Here is a 16,675-nt window from a genome sequence, read left to right on the forward strand (position 1 = left end):
TGCCCCGCCTACTCTATACACGTTGTGATTGGCCTGACCCAATTTGGGTTTTTGCAGCTAGAAGGTCTATTGAGAGTGTCTAGACCCACCTGGCTGCAAAATAATTTTTGCTGCCGCTAGGGTGCGTCTAGATTTCTAGGCTAATAGTGATACATTTAAAACCTGATTAGTCGGGTTAAATGACGTATATTTCGTGACAGAACTCACCAAATACTCAAAACAAAAGGAAAAGGTGCATTCGACTTAAAGCAGCACTGCAGATGTATGACATCAAAGTACCCATTCACTGATTGGTCTGCTGATTGCCGCTTTAAGTCGAATACCTAATGCCGTCTGCTGGACTAAGTGCACTCACTGTTGCGTGCATATGATTTTATTTTCACCACCTGTGAACTTCCAAAGAGCTCATACAAGGCACTTTACCTCCTCATTGCTCTACGTTTGCCCTCTGCTCGTTTTGGATACACAGCTTGTTCCCTTCATGAAATCATGTCACATAGTGTCGCATCTTGTCACTACTTCCTGTTTTTGGTTCATTTAGAAGTATTCGGTCCGTGTTGCGTTCATGTTTCATTTGAACCACACCAGAGTTTGTTTGAAAGCGGTTTTGGTGCTTGTTTGATGTACACCAGGGTTCAGATGGCAGCATTCACTCTCAAACGAACCACACTAACGGAGCAATCGCACCAGGGTTCGTTTTAATCGAACCAAACATGACAAGTGTGAACACACTTAATGTCAATCTAGAGTGACGCAAAAGTCTCATCAATTCCGATTTGACTGTTCAGACTGAAGTTGCATTGGAAAACATCAGACCTGTATTGGATTACTACCACATATGGAGATGGTCCAAATCTGAAACTAAAAAACCCCTTGGATTCCATGTGGTGTGTGCTGTTCACACTGTTATGAAAGAAAAAAATAAACAGGTCTGAGTCATTTGGCCCACTTTTGCCTTCAGTCTAAATGTAGCCTAATTGATAAGATGTTAAATTTGTTTTGCAAGAAGATAAAACAGCCAGTAAACCCCACATACTTCCTTTGAAGGAGGGATTTTACTCATTTACAGAGTTCAGAAAGCCATAGAGACTTGTGGGTGGGCTCCTTTGACTAAGCAACCATCCAAAAAACCCTAGCAACATGCCAACAATATTAACAATTGGAGTGTCATGTTTGCACAGGCAAACGCCACTTGCCTGTGCACATTTCCTGCAAAAAACCTAATGCCATGTCTACATGTGTAATGAGGACCACCCATTCCTGGGTTTTGTTTTGATATGTGTGGAATGTGTGAACTATCAGAGAGCTATCCATTTAATAAGACAAACATGCGGACGTCAATTCCTTCCCCCGGTGTGCAGAAAAATGTTCACCTACATTAAGCAATCACAGGGATTTTCTGACGTGAGGAATGTTTTTAGGCCAAAAAATATGGAGCGGGATACATCTGTGCTGTTGCCAGGGGGGATTTCCATTTGTAAGGTTTACAACACCATGTACCTGTGGAAGAAAAGCATTAACCTTTAACAAGTGTCCATGTTACTGCAGTCTATTCGTAGCCGTGCGCACACTTGGCCCACAAACCTCAGTGGCCCTGCCAGCTTTGTTACTTTTTAACAAGAAAGTTCTTTTTGTCATGATAATCCCCTTCTGCACTGACAGGCTGAAAATCTGAACTATTTTCCAACACTGGTGTTCAGTGTTCAGAAAGCCTGTGGTAAATTTGGCACTGTCTCAGTAACAGGCCTTATGCTCCAGTCCAGCCGAAAGAGAGATGGGTGAATACCGAATAACAGCCCGTTCAAGGGGAATTCACGACTTGTATTCCCCTCTTGATAATAGTTCATAGGGTTACAGAAAAGCTTAGCTGGCAGATTATCCAGACAGTGCTCTAGTGAGGACCTGAAACTGCCTGCTATCAGGGTTTAATGTACAGAGGCCCCGGACAGTGTTTGGAGACTTGAGATATAAAAATGTCAGCACATGAGGTAAAAAAAAAAACAAACAAAAAAAAAAAAACTTTTTTTTTTCAGGATTCTTTGAATATAATGTTTCTGAACAGTTATAACAAACATTAATTTAAATTATAAATCTTTTGTAACATTATATATGTCTTAACCATATATCCTTGCTGAATAAAAGTATTAATATCTTTAAAAAGAAATCTTACTGACCCTACATTTTAAACAGTATTGCAACAGGTGTAGTTCATCATATTAACTATGAACATTGCTATACTTTTGGTCATGGTGTCTTTCTTTCATAATGCATTTTGTTTCTTATCTAATGTCTAATGTCTCAAGTGACTTAAATGTCCAATTACAAATACTACATACACTACCAGCTAAACATTTTTAAACGGTATGATTTTTAATGTTATTTTAAAGACGTCTCTTCTGCTCACCAAGTCTGTATTTATTTGATTCAAATTTTTAATTATTTTTACTATTTAAAATTAGTTTTCTATTTATATACATTTCAAAATGTAATTTATTCCTGTGATCAAAGCTAAATTTTCATTATTCCAGTCTTCAGTGTCACATGATCCTTCAGAAATCATTCTAATATGTTGATTATCTCTTCAAGAAACATTTTATTATTATTATTATTATTATCAACATATAAAACAGTTGAGATCATTTTTTAGGATACTTTGAGGAATAGAAAGAGTCAAATATCAGCATTTATCAAACATAAAAAAAAATCATAGAAAACTCATAAAGTCATAGAAATAGAATTATAGAATATTATAGAAATTAATACTTTTATTTAGCAAGGAGGCTTTATTGATCAAAAGGGATGATAAAGATGTTTATAATGTTACAAAAGATTTCTATTTCAGATAAATGCTGTACTTCTGAACTTTCTATTTATCAAAGAAACCTGAAAAATTCTGCTCAGCTGTTTTCAACATAATAAGATAAATGTTTTTGAGCAGAATATTCGAATGATTTCCTAAATATCATGTAACTAGAGTAATGATGTTAAAATTCAGAAAACAGTTATATTTTTAAGCAAAAATATTTCAAAAAGTTACAGTTTTAGCTGTACTTTGGATCAAATAAATGCAGGCTTGGTGAGCAGAAGAGAATTCTTTAAAAACATTAAAAATCTTACTGTTCAAAAACTTTTGACTTCTAGTGTATGTGACAGCGGGCATTTATGTTGGGTCATCAATCTTCAGTTTCAGGTAGGACATGCAAAAAATATGATTTACATAGCGGAAATTGGGGATTTCCCTTCTCTCTTTTTTTTCTCCTTGTGATAGGAGTTCACAGGGGAGTTGATCTGCTGTGAAGGTGGTGTGTGTTTTTGTGACTTTGTGTCCTTTTGATTCCCACTGTTGTTTTGCATATTTTTTGCTTGGTTTTTGTCATGGTCTGCTAAACTCCAGTGACTTTGCTCATGAGTTTTCACTGGCTGACTGGGGTTACATCACACACCTAGGGCCTCTACTCATGACCCGTGCTTCAAAGCGAGTCCAAACACAGCACCCCTCTGTTTATAAAGAGCCCTTTGTTTCTGTGTTAATCTACTCTGAGCGTAGGCCCTACTGTAACTTCAACCCTCTATTTCTCTCTCACGCACACACACACACACACACACACACACACACACACACACACACACACACACGTTGGGTTTACATGTTTTATGGGGACATTCCATAGGCGTAATGGTTTTTATACTGTACAAACCGTACTTTCTATCGCCCTACACCTACCCTACACCTAAACCTAGCCCTCACAGGAGATTGTGCACACTTTTACTTCCTCAAAAAAACTCATTGTGCATGATTTATAAACCTGTTTCCTCATGGGGACCTGAGAAATGTCCCCACAAGGTCAAAATCTACTGGTATTCCTATCCTTGTGGGGACATTTGGTCCCCACAATGTGATGAATACCAGGTACACACACACACACACACACACACACACACGCACACACACATACACACACACATACACACGCACACACACACACCTATCCTAAATACAACCACACTTATTCTTCCCCTAAAAAAAAAAAAGTAAATTCTGTCATTAATTACTCATCCTCATGTCATTCCCAACCTGTAAGTCCTTCATTCAACTTCGGAAGACAAATTAAGATATTTTGGATGAAATCCGACAGCTTTCCAACAGAAATGGTTAAACAAAGTCTTTTTGTATTGATGTTCTTACTACTTTACAGAAAGCTCTTGGATTTCATCAGAAATATTTTAATTTCTGTTCGAAGATGATTGAAGGTCTTACTGGTTTGGAACGACATAAGGGTGAGTAATTAATGACAGAATTTTCCTTTTGGAGTGAACTAACAGCTTATTGTCCAGAATTTCAATCCCAGTGCTTAATATAGTACGTTTATGAAAGGCTTGCCTGCAGTGAGTAAGGGCTGTACTGATGTGTCGCCCATCTGGGTGCAGAAAGAGAGAAAATTATTCTCCGGGTGGGATTTGTAGAAAAGACGAGTCAAACCCCACAGTCTTTGCATGCCAAATCTGTAGCACAAACTGCTAAATTGGACTGACAAACTGCTTGTGTATCTGTAAACGCGTGTGAAAGCGAGTATCACACGACTGTGTATGTCCTGGCAGGCCTAAGCAGATAGATGCTCCCCCCTCCTCAGCAGAGGATCCCTCTGTGCAGCGTCCACAGCTGCTGAACAGAGCCGTGTTTGTGTGTAGCCAGCCTGCTCCGCTGGAAATCTTAAACTGCTGGGAAGGAGGAAGTGATCCTGGCAGTTGGCTGCAGCTCTGAGAGCGAGTCAGGAGCTGGGCGGCCCAGTCCTGCGCTCAGCACAACAGAATCAGTCATGGAGCTGAACTGCTGTAGAGCAGCACAGCTGAAAGACGACACACACTCACAGACACACTTGCAGCAGCATTCAGAAAGAGATGGACTGTTTGTTGTCTTTAAGCAATGAACTAAGCAGTCAGGTTGAGTCATTACAGGCCCGACTAAAGTCACAGTCGTAAAATATTCTCAGACTGCAGGAGTGGGAATAAACGTAGACTGGAATCTGCTTTTGTGTGGCATCTAAGCAGATGAGAGAGGTGCATGTGTGTGTCCGTAACCTAGTTTACACTACTGTTTTGGCCGATCACAAATGGATAGCACTAAATACAAGTGTAACCCAGGTCTGAAATGTTTTTATGTTGGAAAAATGATCAGATCGCTTACATTCACACCATGTTCAAAGGTTCAAACGCTCACTAGCTATGTTTCCATCCAAAAATGCGAATTTAACTTATGCGCAAAACTGGAACATCGCATAAAACATTTGCGCACAAAGCACCGTTTCCATTCAACGAGACAAAGAGAACAAAATCGTCACTTCCTGATAAACTTTCACTAAATATAAAAAAAACAAAAAAAAAACAAGGAGAAGTCATGAAAATAATAATTTTCAGATTTCCCCAGCGGTTAATTGACATGTGACAACACGGGCAGTACCGGTATCACCGAGGGAAAGGTTGAGGGATAGTTTTCTCTTATTTCCACGCTTTTATTCGCTTTTAAAAGCTTGTAAATGTCCGTAAGCATTTTACTTTCACCTTCGATTTAGCGGCAGTTCGGCGCCAATTGATTGAATGGACAACAACAAAACAGTACGACAAACTCACTTAGTCTATTTTAAACGTAGAATTATTCATTTATTAACAAAAACAAATAAACAACTGTTAAATAACTTCCACAAAGTTTCATTATGAAAAATAGACCTACTGAAAATTGGCAAACACGGTGGAACCAAATAAATAAGAAACAAATGTTCTTCCAATGAGCTTCCAAAATCACCTTAGATAAACGAAAACAGTCAACAGGCCTTTTTAAAATCCAAAATACTTTTAAAACTAAATCTTTCGGCAACGTCTTGCCTTTCTCACCTCACTCCTCATGTGATAAATGAAATCGGACTCATACCGCGGATGTGACTGTTGTTAGGCACACTGCATTGAGCAGCCGCATTCAGTTTTTAATTGTACTGTTTGTTCTCTAACTGAATTAAATGATTTTTATTTCTATAAAATAATCAAAACGACCACAGGGCCGGTGCCGTGGTGGGCAAGTGACGAAACCGCTGAAGGAAACATTTCAGAATGACCAAAACAACATTTCTGATGCAACATTTCTGATGTACAGTATAAAAGATGGGTCCACTGGTTAGTCAAGTTATCCCGTTCCAGCGTGCAAAGTCACATTACTTTTTTAATGCGCATGGAGGAATTTATTCGGGAAAGTGTTTCCATCGTAGTTTATGCGCATTTTTTCTTATCGGATAAAAAATTTATCCTACTTAGTTGTGCGCATAAGTTTTTTATGCGCATTTTCAGAATTTATGCGCATTTTCTCGTTTCCATTCAGAGATTTTTTTTATGCGATATTCCAAAATGCGCATAAAAATAGGTGGATGGAAACACAGCTACTGACGCTTCAGAAGGAAAAAGCGATGCATTAAGAAATGGGGGTGAAAACATTTAAATGTGCAGATCAGGGTAAATTTATTTTGTCTTCTGGGAAACACATACGTATCATCTGTAGCTTCTGAAGGGCAGTACTACATGAAAAAAAAATTACACATCTTTATTCTGTTCAAAAGTTTTCACCCCCCGGCTTCTGGAACATCAGTGTGCGTTTGAACCTTCTGTAATAGTTGCATATGAGTCCCTCAGGGACCTTAATGATTTTTCTGAACAAAAAAAAAGAACAGCAGGCAGTTTAACTGTTCAAGACAAACAAGAGACTCATGAACAACTATCACTAAACAAAAAAAAAAACACAGCTGTGGATCATTCAGGTAACAACACAGTATTAAGAATCAAGTGTATGTAAACTTCTGAACAGGGTCATTTTGTATAAATGTAACTTATTTTCTCTCTGTAAACGTCTTTAATGTGAAATTTCTTATTCAGGTCAGTGCTAAATCAAAAATACTGTGCAGTTTGTATGCAATAAACATTTTGCAGATTCTGCATGGTGTATGTAAACTTTTGACCTCAGCTGTACATATATATATGTATTTATGTATTAATTTTAATTTATTTTGAATTTATTTTGAATATCGTATCGTCTGAGGCAGATGTTCATACCAAGTGTAAACAGGCCCATGTGACGCAGGGTAAACTGAATACCACACCATTACAAAGCGCTTGGTCACCATCCACTTTAACACACATATAGGAAAAGAGGAAGCCTGCAGAGAGCATGAAAGAGAGGAGGAGGTAGAAAAAGCAGAAGTTTATAAAGGGAGTAGGCGGCAATGAAGAGGAGAAAAAAAAGAGATGAAGAAAAGAGGGATCAGACGGAGATGAGTGTGAGGAAACCAGCAGAACAATAGTGAGAGAAGCGGAAAAGAGCGCAGAAGAAAGAAGCACATGCACGGATTAATTAAACAAAGAAAGAAAGGAATTTTGAGGAATAAATGCTGGGGAGGGTTAGGAGTGGTATGCCCGGGCACCGGAGCCACTGCTCCTCCGGCTCCACTCGTGGAGGTTCACAGGGTATGAAGTTAATTAAGAAGAGAAACTTTATCCTACTGGCTTGTTCAGCCACATCTTGATTTCTCTCTTGTTGTGGCTTTAGCTCTGTTCTTGTCTCGACTTAAAGGTATAGTTCATCTAAAAATGAAAATTCTATCATTAATTACTTACCCTCGTGTCATTCCAAAACCGTAAAACCTTTATCTTCAGAACAGAAATTAAGATATTTTTGATAAAATCTGAGAGCTTTCTGACCCTGCATAGACAGCAACACAACTACCATGTTCAAGGCCCAGAAAGGTAGTAAGGAAATTGATATAATAGTGCATGTGACATCAGTTGTTCACCAAGAAAACAAAAATAACGACGACTTCTTTTCCATGTCAATCTTTGATGTGCGTTCATGAAAGTACCACAATACATGTTATTTTTGTTTTCTTTGCACACAAAAACTAGTCAGTAAGCTTGTGAAAGCAGGGTCAGAAAGCTCTCAGATTTCATAAAAAATATCTTAATTTGTGTTCTGAAGATGAACGAAAGTCTTACGGATTTGGAACAACATGAGGGTGAGTAATTAAAAATTGTATTTTTTAATATTTTCTTTTAACTTGTCAGAATTGAAACATGTTTGACATGTTTCCATGAATGCTCCCTATTCATGTATAAAGTCAGCCTGAAATCAAGTTGACCGGTATTCTTTTCTGATTTTATTGTGCTACAATAACTTGCTTTCCCACTGAAACACATTTCCTTTTTGACTGACGTCATCAAGGCTGCTAATGCTTTTATCAACAGGTGCCAGGAGAGTTTGAGAAGAGTTGTTTTTCCTAATCTTCCTATAAACCCTGGGATATTATGTCAACTTTTCACATTTCATTCTACTTGTAAAAAATTTAATCCTGCCCTACTTTTTCCCCCCTCCTTGAATATCCAGTTTTACTTAAATTTCATAAAACGTTTCATCTCATGGTGTTTTACTTAATCTGTATGCTGTTTTACTTTAAAAGCAATATTAGCTTCTCATTCTGATGCATTTGAAACTGAATGTTTAACTGTACAGTAAATATAGTTGAAGTCAAACGTTTACATACATTGCAGAATCTGCTAAATGTTAATTATTTTACCAAAATAAGAGGGATCATACAAAATGCATGTTATTTTTTATTTAGTACTGACCTGAATAAGATATTTCACATAAAAGATGTTTACATATAAATAATAGTTGAATTTATAAAAATTCTTAATACTGTGTTGTTACCTGAATGATCCACAGCTGTGTTTTTGTTTAGTGCTAGTTGTTCACGAGTCACTTGTTTGTCCTGAACAGTTAAACTGCCCGCTGTTTAGCAAAATCCTTCAGGTCCCACAAATTCTTCGGTTTTTCAGTATTTTTGTGTATTTGAACCCTTTTCAGCAATGACTGTATGATTCTACGATACATCTTTTCACACTGAGGACAACTGAGGGACTCTTGCAACTTACAGAAGGATCAAACTTCAGAAATTTGAAGATCAGAGTAAATTTAACTTATTTTATTAGCTTATTTTTTCTTCTGAGAAACATGTCAGTAGCTTCTGAAGGGCAATATATGATAAAATATGATAAAAAATAAGAAAAATGTACACATCTTCATTCTGTTTAAAAGTTTTCTTAGTGCATCTTTTTTCTTTCTGGAGAATTAGTGAGCGTTTGAATCTTCTGTAATAGTTGCATATATGAGTCCCTTAGTTGTCCTCAGTGTGAGAAGACGGATCTCAAAATCAAAGTCATTGTTGAAAAGGGTTCAAATACACAAAAATGCTGAAAAACCAACAAAAAATTATGTGACCTGAGGGATTTTTCTGATGAATAGCAGGCAGTTTAGGACAAACTATCACCAAAAATAACAGCTGTGGATCCTTCAGGTAACAAAACAGTTTGTAAACGGGGTCATTTTTAAAAAATGCAACTTTTCTCTTGTGGACTATATGTAAACGTCTTTTATGTGAAATATCTTATTCAGGTCAGTACTAAATAAAAAATAACATGCATTTTGTATGATCGCTCTTATTTCGGTAAAATAATTAACGTTTTGCAGATTCTGCAAGGAGTATGTAAACTTTTGTCTTCAACTGGATGTAACATTTTGATAAAAGCAAAGATTTAGCTCTTGCACCGGTGAACATTTATTAAGAAGGTAATTTTACTGTAATGTTTTCTTTAAGCCGTGACAGAGCGAAAGTCTAGCTTTGATCGTACACTCTTGACAATGTATGTACACTAGTGTATGTGATGTCAGCTGACGTTAAGTGTTTGTTTGAAGGCAATGTGAATTGGAACAAATGTCTCTTATGTGTCGAGAGATAGAGCCTCAGGCTGTACACAGAGGAGAGTCGACTGGTTTCCCCACACGTGTTTATCACCATTTGTGTCCGAGGCCAAAGGAAAGTGTGTCAGTGTGTGTCTCTCTGATGAATGGACCTGCTAATTAATGTGTGAGGATGCTTGCACGAACACAATCTGCCAAACACGGGTGAATTTTGACACCAGTAAGGTATAGAGCACGATTGCGGTTATTGGGTTTGATTTAATAACATGAGCGTGATAGAAAAAAAGAGCACATTCGCTTGTTAAAGTGCTTTGATTGGTTGAGTTTTGACAGCTAATGCCTTGGGCTGTTTCCAGTGCCATAGATTTTATTTTTTCTGTCCTGTGTTTTACACATTTGGCTCACACCTTTGAATGATTGAGAGAGGCTGAGGCAACAAGATTACTTTTCCATACCTCCTCAACACAAGATCACTCCTCATCTGTGCCAGATACCTAAATAAGGCCATAGCTGTCCGATAATAAATTACCATACGGTGTTCTGAGTGAAAGTTTGTGAACTTGCTAGTACAGACATGTTGAGTGTATTGGGTGTAGAATGATCTAGAGTTGTTTATGGTGTAAACCCACAGGCTGAATCTCTGGTGTCGTGCCGTTAACGGCAGCGGGAGGCTGCACTTACCCAGCGGGGAGGGACAAAGACAAGCCCTGATCAAGAGGTTTCCAAACAAATCTTAGTGTGAGTGTGTGTGTGTGTGTTTGTGTGTGTGTGTTATGATGCTCGCTACCATTAGTGTTTGTTTTTGTAGTGTTATTGTGTGCCAATAAGTGATTTGAGTGCATAAGTAAGACCATGGTGTGTTCATACTCACAGCTGAGCGATTCCCATAACTCTCTAGGCTGACGTGGACTACTGATTATAAGAGCTGTAGGTGACTAAAGTGTTTCCCGGTTGTATTGTTTTAGCTACTTTGAACTACCAAATACTACTTTTCCTAACAGAATGCTGTGTTTTAGTGAAGTATGTCACATGTTTGAGGAATGTTCATGTTTTCTGTTCTCATTAGGGTTTCTGAGGCGACAGCTCTCTGTGGGTGGATTGGCATTGCTTTTTTTTTTTGTACCCATGGAATGCCTGTAAGATTTATTACAGTTGCCAAAAACAGTAGTATAAAACAAAGCACACTGCAAAGAATTTTCCATACAGTTTGCAACGCAAACAACCTTATATTCCACTGTGATGAATTGCCAGAAGTAATATTACTCATGGTTGTTAACATCTTGTTCTTGACACATTATTTGATAGGATCGGCCAAAACTAATTATGCTATTTAAGGACTAAGTTAAAGTTGGATTCAAATGTTATACACTACCAGTCAGACGTTTTTAAACAGTATGACATTTAATGTTTCTAAAGGTCTCTTCTGCTCAACAGGCCTGCATTTATTTGATCCAAAGTACAGCAAAAACAGTCAGATTTTAAAATCTTTTTATTATTTAAAATAACTGTTTTTTTATTTGAACATATATTTTAAAATCAGATTTATTTCTGTGATTTCAAAGCTGAACTTTTAGTAGTGTATATTCATTTCTTTTTCCAAGATGATAGCTGGATGCCACTTTGTTGAATTAACCTAGACAACAATCTAGCATACTACTGTTTGAAACATGTAGAGGTGCATGATATGCCCAGTTCACACACTTAAAAAAAAAAAAAAAAAAGTGCATAAAGTGTATATGCAGTAGTTGTTGTCAGTGACCATTTGAGTACTAGCTTTTTATTTTTAGTATTAGTCGGATTGGGACGATGATATGTGACCCTGGACCACAAAATCTTAAGTCGCTGGGGTATGTTTGTAGCAATAGCCAAAAATACATTGTATGGGTCAAAATTATTGATTTTTCTTTTATGCCAAAAATCATTAGGAAATTAAGTAAAGATCATGTTCCGTGAAGATTTTTTGTAAAATTCTTACTGTAAATGTATCAAAATGTAATTTTTGATTAGTAATATGCATTGTTAAGAACCTAATTTGGACAACTTTAAAGGTGATTTTCTTAGTATTTTGATTTTTTTTTTCACCCTCAGATTCCAGATTTTCAAATAGATGTATCTCGGCCAAATATTGTCCGATCCTAACAAACCATACATCAATAGAAAGCTTATTTACTGAGCTTTCATATTGTATATACATCTCAGTTTTGTAAAATGTAACCTTATGACTGGTTTTGTGGTCCAGGGTCACATATATCAGAGAACATAATCGCTTAAAGGGATAGTTCACCCAAAAATAAAAATTCTATCATTAATTACTCTGCATCATGTCATTCCAAACCCTTAAGACCTTTGTTCATCTTCAGAACACAAATTAAGATATTTTTGATGAAATCCGAGAGCTTTCTGACCCTGCATAGACAGCAACGCAACTACCACAGCGTTTTGATGTCAAAGACTGACACCGAAGAACTTTTTGCACACAAAAAGTATCTGTTTACACTAGTGCGTTTTTACTTTAAAACACGACACATGACCATTCTTGCAGGTACTGATATGTATAGGTAGATGTCCTATTATTTAGATTGCGGACGCATCTTTGTACTTGGAGTGGTTGAATGGGGAATCTACCTATACATATCTGTGGGTACAACAATGATCATGATGTTATTCTATGTTTCCATCACCTTGTTTTTATGTGCATTTTGAAGTATTGCATCAGAAACGAGTGATGGAAACGCCACATTTCAAATAAAAATCCCTTAATTAGAAAAAAGTTTTTACGCTCACTTGAGGTGTTTTTTGAGTGAAAGGGTTAATGCGAAATAATGGGAAATGCATTTGCCGAATAAATTCCTCCGTACGCATCAAAAAAATCATGTGACTTTGTGGAATGGGATTGCAAAACCTGACTAAACAGCGAAACAATCTCGTTCCACAGCATCTGAAAAGTTGCTATGGTCATTCTGAAATCAGGAAGTGACGATTTTGTTCTCTTTGACTTGTTGGATGGAAACGGAGCTTACTTGCAAATGTTTTATGCAATATTCCAATCTTCAAGGATAGGCAGAGCGAATGTAGGCAGCCACAACATCATTTTCAAAAGTCTCCATTTTGGTCCGCTTACCCTAAATTGTAGGCCAGGAGTATTTAAACTAAAACGGGGACTGCAGTTTTCGAAAGTCTCCATTTTTGAGGGTCGAAAATGCCGGAGTAGTGTAAATAACAGGTGTAATCGTAGCAAAAGTTATGCGGATTAAAGGCCTGTCAACACTGAATGCAAAAAAGCAAAACAAATATCGGTTGCGATGGCGCTTTGGAATAAAACATCAGATTCCTATAAATGCTTCCACATAGGCCGCAAACATTCATGCACCGAAAATGCGAATGTTTTTTCTAACCAGTCCAACGAAAATGCAAAAAACGCAAATCGAAAGTCATTATTTTTGTTTTCTTTGAGCACAAAATGTATTCTCGTAGCTTCGTAAAATTAAGGTTGAACCACCGATTTTACTTGAACTTTTTTTAACAATGTCCTTACTACCTTTCTTACCCTTGAACGTGTCAGTTGCATTGCTGTCTATGCAGGGTCAGAAGACAGCATCCGTCTCTGCTTTGGCTGCAGTGTTTGCGGTTATCTTTTCGAGAGCTATATCACACTTGAGCGACAGAGACTTGACTCAAAGGAAGCTCAGAGCCAGCCGCCCTATGCCCTGTGTGCCTCTCCATGCTTGTCTTTGGCAACAGCAGCTGTATTTTTACATTTAGGAAGGAAGTTTGCAAAGAAGTTACACCAGCCATGTTCTGTGTAAAGATGAGCAGGGTTGTATACAGGATGAAGTCCTGAATTAGATTCACCATCCCCCGGCTTCATGCCTTCACTGTGTGTGTGTGGGTGAGGGTGATCTCTCCTGTCAGGGGTCTTTTTGTGACATTGTGCATGAATTAATTTAAAGGGCATGCTAGACAGCCCATTGATATGGTCATAAAACATGAGGAGCATGGAGATCTCCGTTTTCTAACAGTAAAACAGCTCTTTATAGTGGTGTACAGAGCACAAAATTAACTTTCTGCAATATTTGGTAAAGTTTTGTATGTACTGTATATTTATATATTTGTATGTATGTTGAAGTGCAGATATTTCATATGCATGATCAGCCTATTGTCAAAACATGATTTTCTTCCTCTTATTTAGGTTTTGTTGGCTTAATTAGAAAAAGTAAGAGCAAAAAATCCATCACATGGAGTTCTGGCAAAAACAACAAAACTTAAAACGTCCTTGATAAACTTCTGATAACTTTTCCACTGATGAAAATGACATTCGTGTCAATCTGATTAAAACTGCTAATGTTGCAGTTCCCAAAGTTAAACCACAATTTTTATTCTTAGTTGGCGTTGGCGAGTGTTTATTTTGGACAAGAGTCAAAAGACTGTATCAGCATACGCACAAGTCTAGAAACAATACGATGCTGTGATGATCAAAACGTATTGTTTCTTGTCTGACTGTCTCATGTGTGTCTCCCACAGACCCCCAGCGCCTGGGCCGATGAATGCGAAGAGAAGAAGAGGGGCTGTCACAAGCGCTCAGCCTCCTGCGGCAGCACTGACCAGCTAAAAGAGGTCAGGACGCGTTTAGGGCCTGATCTCCTCTCCTCCCCCGCGCTTTGTTCCATTCAGCAAAAGCAGGGCCGGGGCTGGACCCCCTCATTGTCTTTCTCTCCCCCGTGTGAGATTGTGGACGAGGAGACAGGGCAGCAACAGGCTGTTGGGGGTGGTGGGGAGGGAAAGATGGAGGCTGTGTCATTATCATATTATTGGCAGGCTCTAGTGAACCAGAAGCAGCCTGGTGTCAACTCGCATTACACCCTCCCTTCCTCCTGTTTGTGCATGCACCCTTCCTTCCCCTGTCACATCCTCCAGTGGCTTCATACACTGTTCTCTCTATTCAGCCTGTCATCTTCCTCTCTTCCACCACTTCAAGGGTCTCCTCCCTTCGTATGTCTCTGCTGTGCCCCTTGAGTGCCAGGGTTTCACAGGTGTCTGTACATACATTATCTTCTGCCACTCGTTATCTCAACTGCCATCTTTCACCGCTCCATCAACTCTAAACTCGTGTGTGTGTGTGTGTGTGTGTGTACTAGTGTTCCACTTCATAGTTAATCATTCTCTAAACAGTCAGCAGGTCTTATGTGCACTCACACGCTGTAGGCAAATCTGATGGAAACCTAGTGAGCAGCTTACCTAGACAACCTTTTTTAGGTATCATAGGAGAGCTGGCATGGCATATGTTTTTTTTCAAAATTCTGAGGCAGAAGACAGAAGGGTACCCCAGAATGCACTGCATTGCATTCTGCATTGCTGTGCATTGGGGGCAAATCATGTAAGACAGAGAATGGATAGGTATGTGGAAGGATAGATGGGTGGGTAAGTAGGTGGATGGACGAATAGATGGATGGACGGATGGATAGATGGATAGATGATAGGTAGGTGGCTAGGGAGATAGATAGGTAGGTGGATGGACTAATTGTGGGTAGGTGGATGGATGGATAGGTAGATGGATGGATGTATAGATAGATGATAGGTGAGTGGGTGATTAGGTGGATGTATGGATAAGTGGATGGATAGGTGGGTGAATATATAGATGGATGGACAGCTATATGGGTGGGTGGGTGGATGGATGGAAAGTAGAGATGCTCCGATCAGCCTTTTTGGGGCCGATTACCGATCACCAAGATCATGATCTGCCGATTGCCGATCACTGCCGATCACAGAATGGCAGGGGAATGGGAATCTTTTATCTATAATCTAGCAGAGTTTGCACCATTCGTAGAAATGAAACTAACTCTAAATTAACTATATTGAAAAAAAACAACTGTAGAAATAGGCTACAGTCAAGATCTTGAAGAACCACCAAGTTAGGGTTGTAGACGATATTATCGTGTATCGACCATAGTTAGAGATAACACATAGTTAGTGTTTTTTAAAGTGCACCTCGCACTAGACTAGGCAACACTAGTTAGTGATGAAGTTGTTTGATAATGTAAATGTTCTTTGCTTGTTATTTGTAGCTGCTTTTTAAGATGATGTAAGGATTATATTATCCAGCATTGCACAGTCATTAGGATAAAGGTAGTAAAATGTGGTTTAGACTGAATTAAATACGATATATCATAATCCGTCTGTATATAGGAAACATAAACATTCACCTCAGTAACATCTATATGCGTTAATTAGAATTACGATGCGATAAAATGGCGCTAAACATACGCACGTGAATTACACGGACACCTCCTCATTCTGTATGAACTGAACTACAACATAAACTGATGACAACAATCAGACATACAACGGTAACATTATTGCAATATGACGGGTATAGAAAGATACATGCATTTACAGTCAAGCATGCACATTTACCACTCACTGAAGATAGCAGAGAATGAAATCGAAAGTAAACTTTAACGTCTCCGGCAGAACTACAGTCAGCGCTCTGTACACGCACAACTTAGTCACATGCCCAATAACAAGACTACCCTTACAAAACGAATAAGGAATTTAGTACTCATGTTGCATGTTGCCACTGGTAAGCTCCGCTCTGCTGTTGTTTACCTGTGCGCCGTGCATGCACGTGTGAAAAAGTCGCGCGAGTAATTTACGTCAAGTGATCGGCTTTTTTGATCGGCGCTTTTGGGGTTCGCCGATCAAGCTATTTTAAGCCAATATCGGCCGATCATGATTGGTGGCCGATCAATCGGAGCATCACTAATGGAAAGGTATGTGGAAGGGTGGATAGCTGGATTGAGGGATGGATGAATAGGTGGATGGATAGGTAGATGGATTGATGGATGGATAGGTGGGTGGGTAGGTGGATGGATAGATAGATAGGTAGGT

The 16,675-nt window shown here is 38.5% G+C and overlaps 1 protein-coding gene across 1 annotated transcript in view; it reads left to right on the forward strand.

Moving 5' to 3' along the window:
* The window catches only part of fam117bb (family with sequence similarity 117 member Bb), a 66,972-nt gene that overhangs the window by 20,061 nt on the left and 30,236 nt on the right, over positions 1–16,675 (forward strand). Inside the window, exon 3 of the mRNA XM_073846056.1 lies at positions 14,312–14,404. Coding sequence (XP_073702157.1) covers positions 14,312–14,404 — 93 coding nt within the window. The remainder of the gene's footprint in view (positions 1–14,311; positions 14,405–16,675) is intronic.

The sequence above is a fragment of the Garra rufa genome, chromosome 8, assembly GCF_049309525.1.
Source record: "Garra rufa chromosome 8, GarRuf1.0, whole genome shotgun sequence".
NCBI lineage: Eukaryota > Metazoa > Chordata > Actinopteri > Cypriniformes > Cyprinidae > Garra > Garra rufa.